Source organism: Martes martes (genome assembly GCF_963455335.1).
Source record: "Martes martes genome assembly, chromosome: 16".
NCBI lineage: Eukaryota > Metazoa > Chordata > Mammalia > Carnivora > Mustelidae > Martes > Martes martes.
In genome coordinates, this window is record NC_137904.1 from 53,171,392 (window position 1) to 53,183,530 (window position 12,139).

A 12,139-nucleotide genomic window follows, 5' to 3' on the forward strand; every position below is an offset into this window, starting at 1 on the left:
CAATTAAGGTTTAAATGAGAGTCATGCCTCTTTCCCCTTCATAATTAGTGTCTCTTCTCTGTAGTCACAGATCAGGTGTCATTTCTGGTTGATGGATAAACCAATCAGGGTACGATGGTTTATATCAAGATTTTATAATCTTACTAGGTATTTTATGACACAAACTTTTAAATCATCTTACATGTTTTGAATAGAAAACAGACCACTTCCATTAAAAATTAAACCTGGAATTTTACCGTCTGTAAATTATATCCTAATAAAAATATAAATAAGCCTTCCCTTTCTAGTTATCTTCTTAGGCCAAAATAAGAACATCACTCCTTGCATACTTAACTTTATATTTAAAATACACATGGGGAAGTCCTTCTCTATCTCTCCTACCCCTTGAATGATGAATGAATCATGTCTTCTCTGAAGTGAGATAGTAAATTCAAACCTCATGAAAGGAAAGATATGGTGACTTCATGTTTTTCAAGTAAGAAAAGCTTAAAATTTTTTTAGCTTTTTATTATGGAAACTTTCAAACATACACAAAAGTAGGGGGAATAGTATGCCAGGCAGACTTCTTTTGGGCAGCTTCTTTGGTACAAATATTCTGATTTTTTTTTAAGATTTTATTTATTTATTCATTCAACAGAGAGAAATCACAACTAAGCAGAAAGGCAGGCAGAGAGAGAGAGGAGGAAGCAGGCTCCCTGCCAAGCAGAGAGCCCGATGCGGGACTCGATTCCAGGACCCTGAGATCCTGACCTGAGCCAAAGGCAGAGGCTTAACCCACTGAGCCACCCAGGCGCCCCAATATTCTGATTTTTTGCTTATTAAACTCTGTGGCTGTGCGATGCTTGCTGCTAACAAGGCCCCTTCTGCATTTCATCCACCAGAGGCTCATCTGCTTCCTCATTTCATGACCACAGACCTAACCCAAAGTCTTTAAAATCAATGACTTTGAGGACCCCAGTGTTGTATCCGTACAGGGCAAAACTTAATCCATGATTTTATGGTCTACCTATGCTTTAACCCAGTTTCTTCAAATAAAAGAACTCTACGCTATTCAAGATTCCCACTTCCCAGAGAACATGTAGAACATGGTCTAGGGGAGAGAACCAAGGAAAGGGTCCATTTATCCTTTGCCCCTCAGGGTACGGCAGACTCAGAAAAATATACCCATAGGGTTCATGATGCTTTGTGAAAACGTCAGACATGGGCATTTTGCCAGAACTTGGCAACACAGGATGAGGCAGCATATAAGTGTAAAATGCATGAAATGTCAAGTCCGTGAGAACTGGTCTGAAAACTCTTAAAAAGCAGGAAGACAGGCTCCTACAGTCTGCATAACAAAATGGTAAGTGCTCTCTCTGCTGACAGTATTTCCAGAAGTGACTCAAGAGAGGGTAGCTTTTTCCTGTTGATTCTGTTCTGATTAGAAAGTGGTTTTCCAAATTTCTTGCAACAGAGGTTTTGGTAAAGATGGGGGGAGGCAGAGAGTTTGAGTTGGCAGTCTCTGGTGAGAACCTGGAGGCCAGATATTCTGGGTGATGAGCTGAAGACAAATTTGCTTGCCCAGACAGCCTACTGAGAAAGGATTGTAAGGTCATAGCTCTCGTGGGCCAGAGTGGATGCCCACCCCCACCTCCATCTATGGAGCTGGCCAAGAGGTTGGCTAAGGGCAAGGTCAGATCTCTAGAAAGACTTCTGGTCACACTAGAAGACTAAGTGTGAAAACCTCTGTCATATGCCTGTAGATGCCTGTCATATCCCAGTATACTGGGAACATTCTGACATCTGTATAGCTAGCTAGCTATCCATGCATGCATGCATCCATCCATCCAAGCAATCTCTCCACCCACCGTGGGGCTCAAACTCATGACCCCAAGATCAAGAATCATACGCTCCTCAGACTGAGCCAGCCAGATGCCCCATTTCTTTTTTATCACTATAGCACAATGTTTCTCCCTTCCAATGGCTTTTTCCTTCATTAAATAACTTCTCAACCACTTTATAATTGAAATGAACTCTTTTGTTTCATTTCTTCATTATTAAGAGGCATATATGTCCCATCATTTCATGTTCGTTTAATTGATTCAGAACTGCCAGAGAAACTTTGGTTTTTAATAAGACTACAAATAATTCCTTAATGCATGATTTTACAAGTTGAGTGGTTTGCTTTGAATCATGTTTATAATAATTTTATGAAAATAACATTGACTCTAGTACCCTTTCTTTCCCCCAGACCAACAGCAAAGCTCTGGTACTGACACAGGTGCCATTTACTGGGCAATTAGCCACCAGCTCTTCTCCTCACCCCAGAAGTCCATTGACTTGTATAATCCTTCAGACTTCAATTTGCCCTCATTATTTTCATATTTTAAACAAACAAATCAAATTATCTTATAACGTGCTCCCTTTTAAAGAGTGTGGCATACCCTCATTGTCCTGGCAAAGCTTATTATGTCATTTACATTTTTCTTCTGGAAAGTGTCATTCTTTCTTCCCAACCACCACAAAGCACTCTGAGAGTCAGCACAGTGTAGCTTCCTTCCTACAGCAAGCTGACTTATGTGGCATTTAAAGGCAGGCTTAATTGGAGAAAAGAACTGCATTTTCAGTAATGATGCAAGTTAACACAGCAGAGCTGAGAGACGAGGAATGATTTTGCAGAATAAACAGTTTAACAGGGCAAGTTGGATTCTGTTTTCCATTTGTGATCCAGTGCTGGACATTCTGTCCTTTCAGTATCATGGGCTTTTCTCAGGAATAAACCAAAAGTTGTGATTTTGTGTATGTGTGTGTGTATCAAATGTCAGATCTGAAGGCTTTTGAATAAAGAAGCCACAACTCGAAAGAATGTTCTGCTTGTGCTGATTGAGTAACTGTGGTCACTTTCACATTGTCCTTATGTCAGATTCCGAGGTTGGAACTCTAATGGCCTAATAATTCTTTAGAATCTGAGACCAGGAGCAGCTGCCAATATAAACTCATTTTTCTTTCATCTAAGTACATCTTAACTTTTTTGAGAGTGGCATATTATTTGGTTACTTTTCAATTGTTTAAACTGATTTTTTTAACAGATAATAAAAGTGATTTCTAGACATATTACTTTCTCTGATTAACCTTAAAAAGATTATGTCTTACATCTACATCTTTAAACTACGAGCAAATTTGAAAAGTGGTACCTTTCTCAAAAGCAAATGTGATTTCGCTTCTGGTTTGATAATACTGATAAAATATGGTTGACTTAGTCTTTTCACTCTGTGGAGTGTGGAGACGGGAGCAGATGTAGTTCTCTGACCTGTCCTGTTAGAAACGCTTTCCGCTAGAGTCCTGTAAGGCTAAATTCTCAGCTGCTCCCTGACCGCCAAGTTCTCACCGGCCCCCTTGGCCTCCTCTCCCTCTGCCTGCTCTTCCATGGGGCAGGAAGTCAGGGTCTCGAACCACCTCTTTTCTTTCGACTTACGTCCCCAAGAAAGTGTCCCATCTATACCTAATCTGAGACCCCTCTCTGCTGCTCAGAACCTCCTCCCGGTGTGACTGGTCCCCTGTGATGTCCCACCAGCACCTTAAACTCAACTTGTCAAAAACCAGCCTACCCCCACTGCTCTGGCTCCTTGTCCCTTCGGTAGTTCATGGTGTCACATTCTGTGGTCGTTCAGTGTCACAGCCTCGTGGTATCTCTGAGTCCCTCTTTCCCTTGATGCCCCATTCGGGATTCCGCCACACCCACCCCAGCCCTCCTGCAAGCCCTCCCATCACATCTGGCCTGTGCCTACTTCGGCCCTGGCTTCACTCCGCAGAATTAGTTCCTCACGGTTCAAGGGCAAAAAAACACTGAGGCATGAACAGGGCCAAATACCACCATGGGATGAGCAGAAGATTGGCTTCTGGCTTTGGCGTTCGGGAGGTAACAAGTGACTGTGATGAAAACGGACTCAGGAGCATGGTGGGGACAGCTGGCAGGTGCGACGGGATGCCAAGAGGGTAGAGAGGAGGACAGGCGCGCTGCGTGTGGCCAGTCCCAGGGTCTACTACTGGAGGAGGAAGGAGACGAGGCAGGAGGCCGGGAACTATGTTTTGTTTAAGACAAGAAAGGTATACCTCTCCTTTATTTTCTTCTATGAAATAGAAATTAAAACTAGGGGTGCCTGGGTGGCTCAGTCGGTTGAGCATCAGACTCTTGGTTTCGGCTCAGGTCATGATCTCAGATTCCTGGGATCGAGCCCCGTGTCAGGCTCCACGCTCAGCAGGAAGTCGGCTTGAGAATTCTCTCTCCCTCTCCCCCTGCCCCTCCCACCCGCGTGCATGCACACGAGCATGTGTGTGCACTCTCTCTCTCTCAAATAAATCTTAAAAAAAAAAAAATAGAATAAAGACAAGAAATAAAACTAAAAAAATAATAAGGGAAGCATTGTATTTTTTATTGTGGCAGAAACCAGACAATATATCACCACAAGTAACAATCATGTCATACACATACATATATGTGCCTAGATATAGATATTCGGAAGGTGTAGTTGTACATTCTGTGTTTTGAGAAACATAATAACCTTTAGTTTCATGTGCTGCATTAAGGACGTTTGGAAACCCTGATGACCAAAGTACATCTCCTCAGGGAGTTCGTTCAGATATTTATTAGCTCCTTCCACGAACACGAATTCAGGGTCAAGTGTGTGCCAGGCGTCAACTTGGCCTGGCACTAGGCTTGCAGACCTGAGGAGGGGAGAGCCCCGAGCTCCTGCGGCTCTCAGTCCTGAGTGGACCCGGACGCTGACTCTCTGAAGCCCCAGATGGATAGAAGCCCAGAGAAGTCCACCTCAGCTCTCAGGACTGACGCCCTCAAGCCGAGCAGGTGCACCAGCTTCCAGGCAAAGAAAACAGAAAACAGGTGCAGAGGGAGAAAGAGGCAGCGCAAATAGCAAAACGTACAGAATGTGAAGTTGGTGTTTTAAAATTCCAGTCTGGTGCCTGAGGACCAGCCACGGGGACCTGAGCAGGCTGCGGAACCTCGCTGACCCTCAGTTCTGTGCTCTCTAATGCAGAGGAAGCAACACCTACCGCCCAGGGCTGCAGTGAGGGTTAAAAATAAACCCCACTCCATCCCGAGAGCTGCCGGGGTTACTGATCCTGGCAGGGGCAGCAGCGGGGCGCTGGGGCTTCAAGGGGCTCAGCCTGGCCGGAGCCAGAAGACAGAGGTCCCTGCGAGCCGTGCCCAAGAGTTTGAGCTGTATCTCAGGGACGCTGGAGTCCTGTTTGAGTATTTCCGTGGGGTATGGATGTAATTAGATTTCAGTTTAAGAAGATCCCGCTGACAGCAGGATGAGGGCGGATGGGAGAGCAGGAAAGACCCGGGAACAAAACATGCAAACATTCTTCCCACTCCAGTAATCCTTCCTCTCCCCGATGATGCCATCAGAGAAGCGGATGCGATCCTATCTGTTGGTAGCTACCAAAAGGAAAAAAGGAACTGTGACTTGATCAGCAAACACAGGAACAGTTGCATTCGCAGACCGCGATAACAGAAGTGTAAACAAGGACACCTTCCAGCTCGTGGGCACACTTTGTTGAACTGGAGATTTTTAAATCAGACATAATATCAAGGAGCCCCTAAAGCTTTATCCTCATCCTCAGACCCTTTTACTTTTTAAATGAGAGGCTCCTGGCCTGGGGTTCATCTTTGAATGGGCTTCAGGCAATGTGTGGACTTCCTGAAATCAAAGACCAAATCATAAGCATAGTTTTTCCATGTCGGGAGTGACCATAAAACATTGATGAGATGCTGGCTGGATCTAGAACTCCAGAAGAGGTGAGGAGCCACTGTGGATGTCTATGTGCAGAAAAGACTGGCGTCGCTTTGAAAAAATCCTGAATGGACATTGACTGGGACATTTCGGTCTGAACTTCAGACTTTTGTGCCTAACTGCAAGCCCGCGTCTTTGCTCGGATGCGTCATGGGCATTCCAGACTTACCGTAACGCATCCTAGGCCGGACAGATACTCTCCCCCTACCCTTCCCTTACGTTCTGTGACTGCCTCCTCCTACCTGCTCGAGACAAAATCCTGCGGATCTTTTTATTTTCCATGCTCTGCATTCACCCCTTGGGGATGTCACTCTGTCTTCAAACCCCAACTGCTACCACCCACCACCCTGGTCCAGTTCCCCATCGTCCTTCCCCAGTATGTTTCGGTGACCTCCACCCTGCCTCCCTGCTTTTGCCCTTACCCCTTTTCCATCTGTTCCTCACAGCAACCGAAGCCACACTTGCCCACACCTTCCAGCAGCTTTTCCTTCTACCTCTGAATAAAATCTGAAGTTCTCATTTGCTCTCTGAAGCTTTGCATGACCCGATATGACTTGGCACCTATGATGTCCCTGATGGTGACTCTCCCCTGGTGCCCCTCTCCACACTGACTCAAACACCCCCCACCTCAGGGCCTTTGCACATACAGTGTCCCCTGCTTGGAAGGCTCTGCCTGCAGACATCCGTGACTTGCTCTCTCTCCTCCTTCCTGTATTTGCTCAAGTCTTCCTGGGCCATCCGTTTAAGATTGCAATACCTTCCCTGGCCCCATTCAAGAATATCCTCCTGCCCTGCTTTATTTCTCTTCTCCACTTATCACTAATATATTACACTTCTTTGCTTATTGCCTACCCCCCAATGTAATATAAGCCTCATGAGAACAGGGAATTTTTTGTTGTCTGGTTTCTTTTGCTCTTCTCTCTAGAGTGCCTATCACAGTTCTTGACACACAGCTGGAAGCCCTTTGTCTTGATTGAATTTTGTTTTGAGAATTTATTTGGCACCTTTGCAGTTACCATGCTATGTGTCCTTCTCACTTGTAACTTTCTGTATATCATATCCATATTATGTCAGATTGTTTGAATGCATTCTGTTTCTTTTCGAATTCACCTCTTAAAATAGTAATGGAGGCAATGATGCTTATTGATCTCACGGTTCCTAAATTCCCGATGTTAACCTGAATTCTGTTTCCAGCAGCCACTTGGCCACTGAAAGAGCTCCCCTCCTTACACTTCTTACAGGCTCCTCAAATTCCACACCATCCGTCATGACTTAATAAAGAGATTCCTTTAACGTTACTATTAGTATGATCGGGAAACCTGTCCTGTTGGTCCGACATTACAGTTCCTAGGCTGTCCCAACACTTTTCAGAGTGCCCCGTACCCTGCAGGTGGACTGAGAGCTACTTTCATTAGCGATGGCTTTATGCTTTGCTGTGTGCTTGTGGCTCTGTGCTGGGAATAGCAGAGACATTTTTCTAAACAGAACTGACACCTGCTAACGTGTCTGTCTTCTGTTTGGAAATTGTTATGCTAGTAATTCCTAGAGCAGAAAACACCTGGGTGTGACCTTAAGAGGCTGGTTTTGTTTGTCTGAGCAGTGGGCACCAGCAGTAAGGGCTCAAGCTGAGGTTTTCATGGCAGTCCAAGGGGTAAAACTTCTTTTCAAGGATGCAATTTTTTTAACGTGTATGTGTTTATCTTCCACTGTTTCAGGCTTTACAAGATGAGCTAGAAAACCGCACCAGCCAGGTGCGATGTGCAGAGAAGAAACTGCAGCACAAGGAACTAGAATCCCAGGAACAGGTAGGTGCCCTCCGCACTGCCGCTGGCTGGTTGGCTGCTTCCTGTCTCCAGGCCGAGCAGCTTCTGTAGCTCTGGTTGCCCCTGGGATGCGTTGGCCGCAAGGAACAGAATAGCCGACCCCTGGTTGGCATAAACGGCTTAGGGACCGATGACTTCACATGACCGGAAGTCTGCAGGGAGGGCAGGCGCCAGGCTCAGTGCTTCGGGGCCTGGCTCTGCTTCTCTGCCATTCCCACAACTCTGCCTCCTAGATGGCTTCATCCTAAAGCAATCCAAGAGGGCTACAGCAGCTCTGGGCATCCCGTGCAGACCTAGCAGTGTCCAGAGCGCCCTTCCGAAGAGTAAAAAGACCTTTTCCCAGAGCCACCACCCCCTTCCATGCAGCCCCTCACATCTCATTGGGCAAAACCGGTCACGTGCCCAGCCTGGCTTGTCCAATCCCTGGCAAGAGGATTCAGGGGACCTCCCCCCACCCTAACCCCGGACTAGCCTAGACTGGCCAGGATGCACCTGCTGGTGAGGGACTGGGACTGGGAGCGAAGGGTGGTCTGGACCGCGAAGGGAGGAATGGATGTCCTCTTTGCAGACGGCAGTGTCTGCCACATCATCACGCTCGTATGTATGGACATTCTCGTACTCACACAAACCAGATTTTCCTTCGAACTTTAATTTTCCCTCTCTTCTCATGTTGGAGAAAGAAGTCTAATAGAACCAGAATAATCTGGCTATGACAGTAGCTAAAGACCTATTTTATTTTCAAATGACAGGATTATTTTCATCCATGTCTTCTGGTTATAGTGAATTATTCTTTGTGGTAATTTTGACAGCTTAAATGAAAAGGTCAATGTTATCAATAGAGATCGTGAGTCTTAATGAAACCTTTGATAAACACAGTGTCCCCAGCCATGGGGTAGAGGGCTGCCAGCGTTCTCCTAAGTGCCACCAGCCTTCATGAACGAAAAGCGCCATAGGTATTGACGGATTCCCACCCTTCAGCTGTCTCGTAGAAACACGAGGTTAGATGATTATGACCTCGTGGGAAGAGTAAAGACTGACAGGCGGCTGAGAGGGAAACTTTTTTTCATCTTTGCAGGTGTTTACAAACAGGATCTGAGGTAGGGGTTTGCACAAAATGGTAAACGTGAGCATCTAGTAGATGCTGAGTTTTAGTGCTTAGTGACTTGACTTGACCTCCTAGAACTCTTTCCTACTCTCTCGTATATGTCCCATGTAATGCACCTGCCATGTATCTATGTGTAGGTCTTGTCTTACATCATAGGCGTAAGCATGTAGGTATGTGCACATATGTGGACCTGTGTGAATTGCCTAGAGTCTAACGTACAGTTGGTAACAGGATCACAGCATAAGACGGTACCAGGATGGACCGTTTAATAATAACTACATTTGATCAAAGACCCGAAGATGGCAGACGCTGTCTGAGACACGTTACACATAGTAGTTCCTTTGTCGTGAGAATAACCACATAGGGCCAGGACTGCCATCCCCATTTCATGGAGGGCATACAAAAACCCACAGAGGCTGAGTAACTGGTCCAGGCTCACACAGCTAGTGAATAGTCGAGGTGAATTCTAACCCAGATGTGTCAGAATTCTGAAGCCTTCCTCCTGCCGGTGGCCTACGGTTGCAGATCCCTGTGGCTCAGTAACAAATGCCACTCACTGGCCAGGGGCCGAGCACAGCAGAGGGCAAAGGCACCCAAAGACGAGCCGATCTGGCAACAGGCCACGATGGCTCCTCGGACTTCGGACACTGCAGTGTCGTGTTCAGGTGTGACCCACACAGGCCTGCATGCTGCTCAAAGGCCGCTGAGCTCACCCTCCATCTTAGATGCTCAAAACTGGGAGAAGACCGGCTACTTAAAAGCTGGGAACAGTGCTCCCTCCTGGGGCTCCTCCGATTCATGATAAAATATGACTTAAGGTAAAACTTTGTTGACGTCACTCCAGTTCATGGCAAAACTTCACACAGAAAATTCCATAATATATTGAGGGTAGGGAAATTAAGAAATCCCAAATGAACAATAGGGAAGGATTCAGGGGCCATTTTTTGTCCTTTTTTTTTTTTTTGGCTTCTTTTTGATCATCAAAGTTGCTTTCATCTCTGTAGTGACAATGGCTTTTTAGACTATTTCTTGCGCTAATTCCTGATATCTTCTGTTAGGGCTACAGTTTACCAAAGAAATGTCAGGAAATACCCATGGGTAAAACTGAATATTTCGTAATCGTCACAACCATAAAACGTTGAATTCTTTCCACAAGATCCTAGGGTGTGTCTAGGATTTGATGCCAATTGTTTCAACAAAACTGAAGAGCAAATAATGAGCATATAATAAATCGTATTCCTCTATCGTTCACTTAATTTAACTTCGGTTTTATCTAAATTTGACCTATGGCCCCCTTTCAACTTGTGACACTCATGGAAATAGACAAAAATAATTACAAGTATCACCATGGACGTTTTGTAGGGTCTCCTTATAGATGTGCTTACTAAGGATACTTCAGATGTTGAAATTGTGTCGGGTTTTCTTTTTTTGCATCTGTCAAAGCAACTGCAGGACCAGTAGCCGGCCTGACATCAGCCTATCAAATAATCAAAACAGCTTCTTGGAACTTTCTTCTCTTTCTTTTCGACCAAATATTATTATCCTGATACTCATTGCACAAAGAATCAAAATTGAGACTGGCAGAATTACAAAGGACAATTTCCTGGCCTTCCTTTTTTAACTTGCTTGCTTAAAAAAAAAAAAACAACAACAACAAGAAACTGTTTCTGTTTTTCATTTAAGAAAAATTCCTGTGTTTTGAGTCTATAAAAACAAAAAATGAATGAGGCATTTTAAAAGTTATGTTTTTAATTAAAAACAAAAAGCTGCTTCTCATCAGGTCTTGATGGGCGGTATTCTTGCCGTCTGCCCCTTGCCTGCATGCCGGCATCTCTCCCCTTACCGCGGGGGCCTCAGTCAACGGAGTCACCAGAGGGCTTGTTCACCCATAGTTCCAAAGGGTTAATTTGCTCTAATGCACTTTCATAGTAACACAAATAAAATGAGAAAAATACTCATTTTCTAAGCCAGCCCTATGGAAGCGTGTTTCCTATAATCCACAAATAACAAAGTAATTTTAAAATCATCCTTATTTTTTTCCATACCAGGAGTTAATCATTTCAAATTCTAGATTAGATCGAGCAAGAATCCCATAGGTGCAGCAAGTCGGGGGGCGGGGGGCGGGTTTCAGAGCCCTGAGCAAACTTCCTCATTGTGCAAGGAAAATGAAGTCATCTGAGGGGCGCCTGGGTGGCGCAGTGGGTTAAAGCCTCTGCCTTCAGCTCAGGTCATGATCCCGGGGTCCTGGGATCGAGCCCCGCATCAGGCTCTCTACTTGGCATGGAGCCTGCTTCCTCCTCTCTCTTTGCCTGTCTCTCTGCCTACTTGTGATCTCTGTCTGTCAAATAAATTTTTTTAAAAAATCTTAAAAAAAAAAAAAAAAAGAAAAGAAAAGAAAATGAAGTCATCCGAAAAGGAAGTGAATCCCTAACACGGTAGCGGTGGGCCTGGGGTAGGGCTTCTCCTACCCATGTGCTAGGCAGGCAGCTCACTCCCACGAAACTGTTTTCCATTATATTGAGCCCTCTGTAAAATGAATAAATGTCATGTATCTCTTAGGTTCAGATATGTGTAAAACCAAATCTCATTCATGGAAGCAAACAAGATTTCATTGTTTCCAATGAGACGAAGTAATTTGCTAGCCCTGGCCAAGATAATTTGGTCTAATAAGTCACAGAAAAGAGAGGGAAGAAAAGAAATAGTCTAACATTTTACTTGGTATTTTTAACACTATATAAAGGCACCAAACAATGTCAGATAATAACATACATGGGACAAATCCCCTCCTTTGGACTGAAATTTTGAAATTTTAATTTTGAAATTATGAAAGTACGAATAGCTTTCATTACATTGGTCATGCAGTTTCTCAGAAGATGATTTTAAATAAGTTAGTGAGAAAAAATAATACCTTCAAGATCCAGTAAATAAAGTACAACACTGTGCATTTCACTCACAGGGTCATACTTTTTTTTGCACATTTCATTCTTTTGATAGGCGTATTGTGCCGGGCGGCGATAGGTGCTGAGAAGACACAGATGAGTAAGTCATAGTCCTTGTCCTCGAGGAGCTTACAGTCGAGAAGAGCAGAGAACATATATGTAAAAGGGACTCCAGGCATGGAATTTAAAGGAGGTTCTTTTTCTTCGGACTGGCATAGAGGCCTGGGCTCACAGGATGCAGAGAGAACGCACACATTGGTACTGCTGTCCATCTTCCCCAAGGGGAAGGGACAGAAAGCTCTCTAGCTGGTAAAAGGGTAGGTCCACCTCCCCAGGCAGAGCTCGGGGCTTGCAGGCAAGCAGTGGTTTCAGAATCCTTCGGCCTTCAAGGGTCCTTCGGGTCCTTGCCGAGCAGTGGTGGGGGCGAGGGTGGGGAGAGCAGTGCTGCCGCCAGCTTCTTGTGGAGCACCTGGGTGCCTA

General features: G+C 45.0%; 1 protein-coding gene across 1 annotated transcript in view; it reads left to right on the top strand.

The window, feature by feature from the left end:
* Nucleotides 1-12,139, top strand: part of CEP112 (centrosomal protein 112) — a 416,538-nt gene that overhangs the window by 365,106 nt on the left and 39,293 nt on the right. Inside the window, exon 24 of the mRNA XM_080825467.1 lies at nucleotides 7,508-7,597. Coding sequence (XP_080681593.1) covers nucleotides 7,508-7,597 — 90 coding nt within the window. The remainder of the gene's footprint in view (nucleotides 1-7,507; nucleotides 7,598-12,139) is intronic.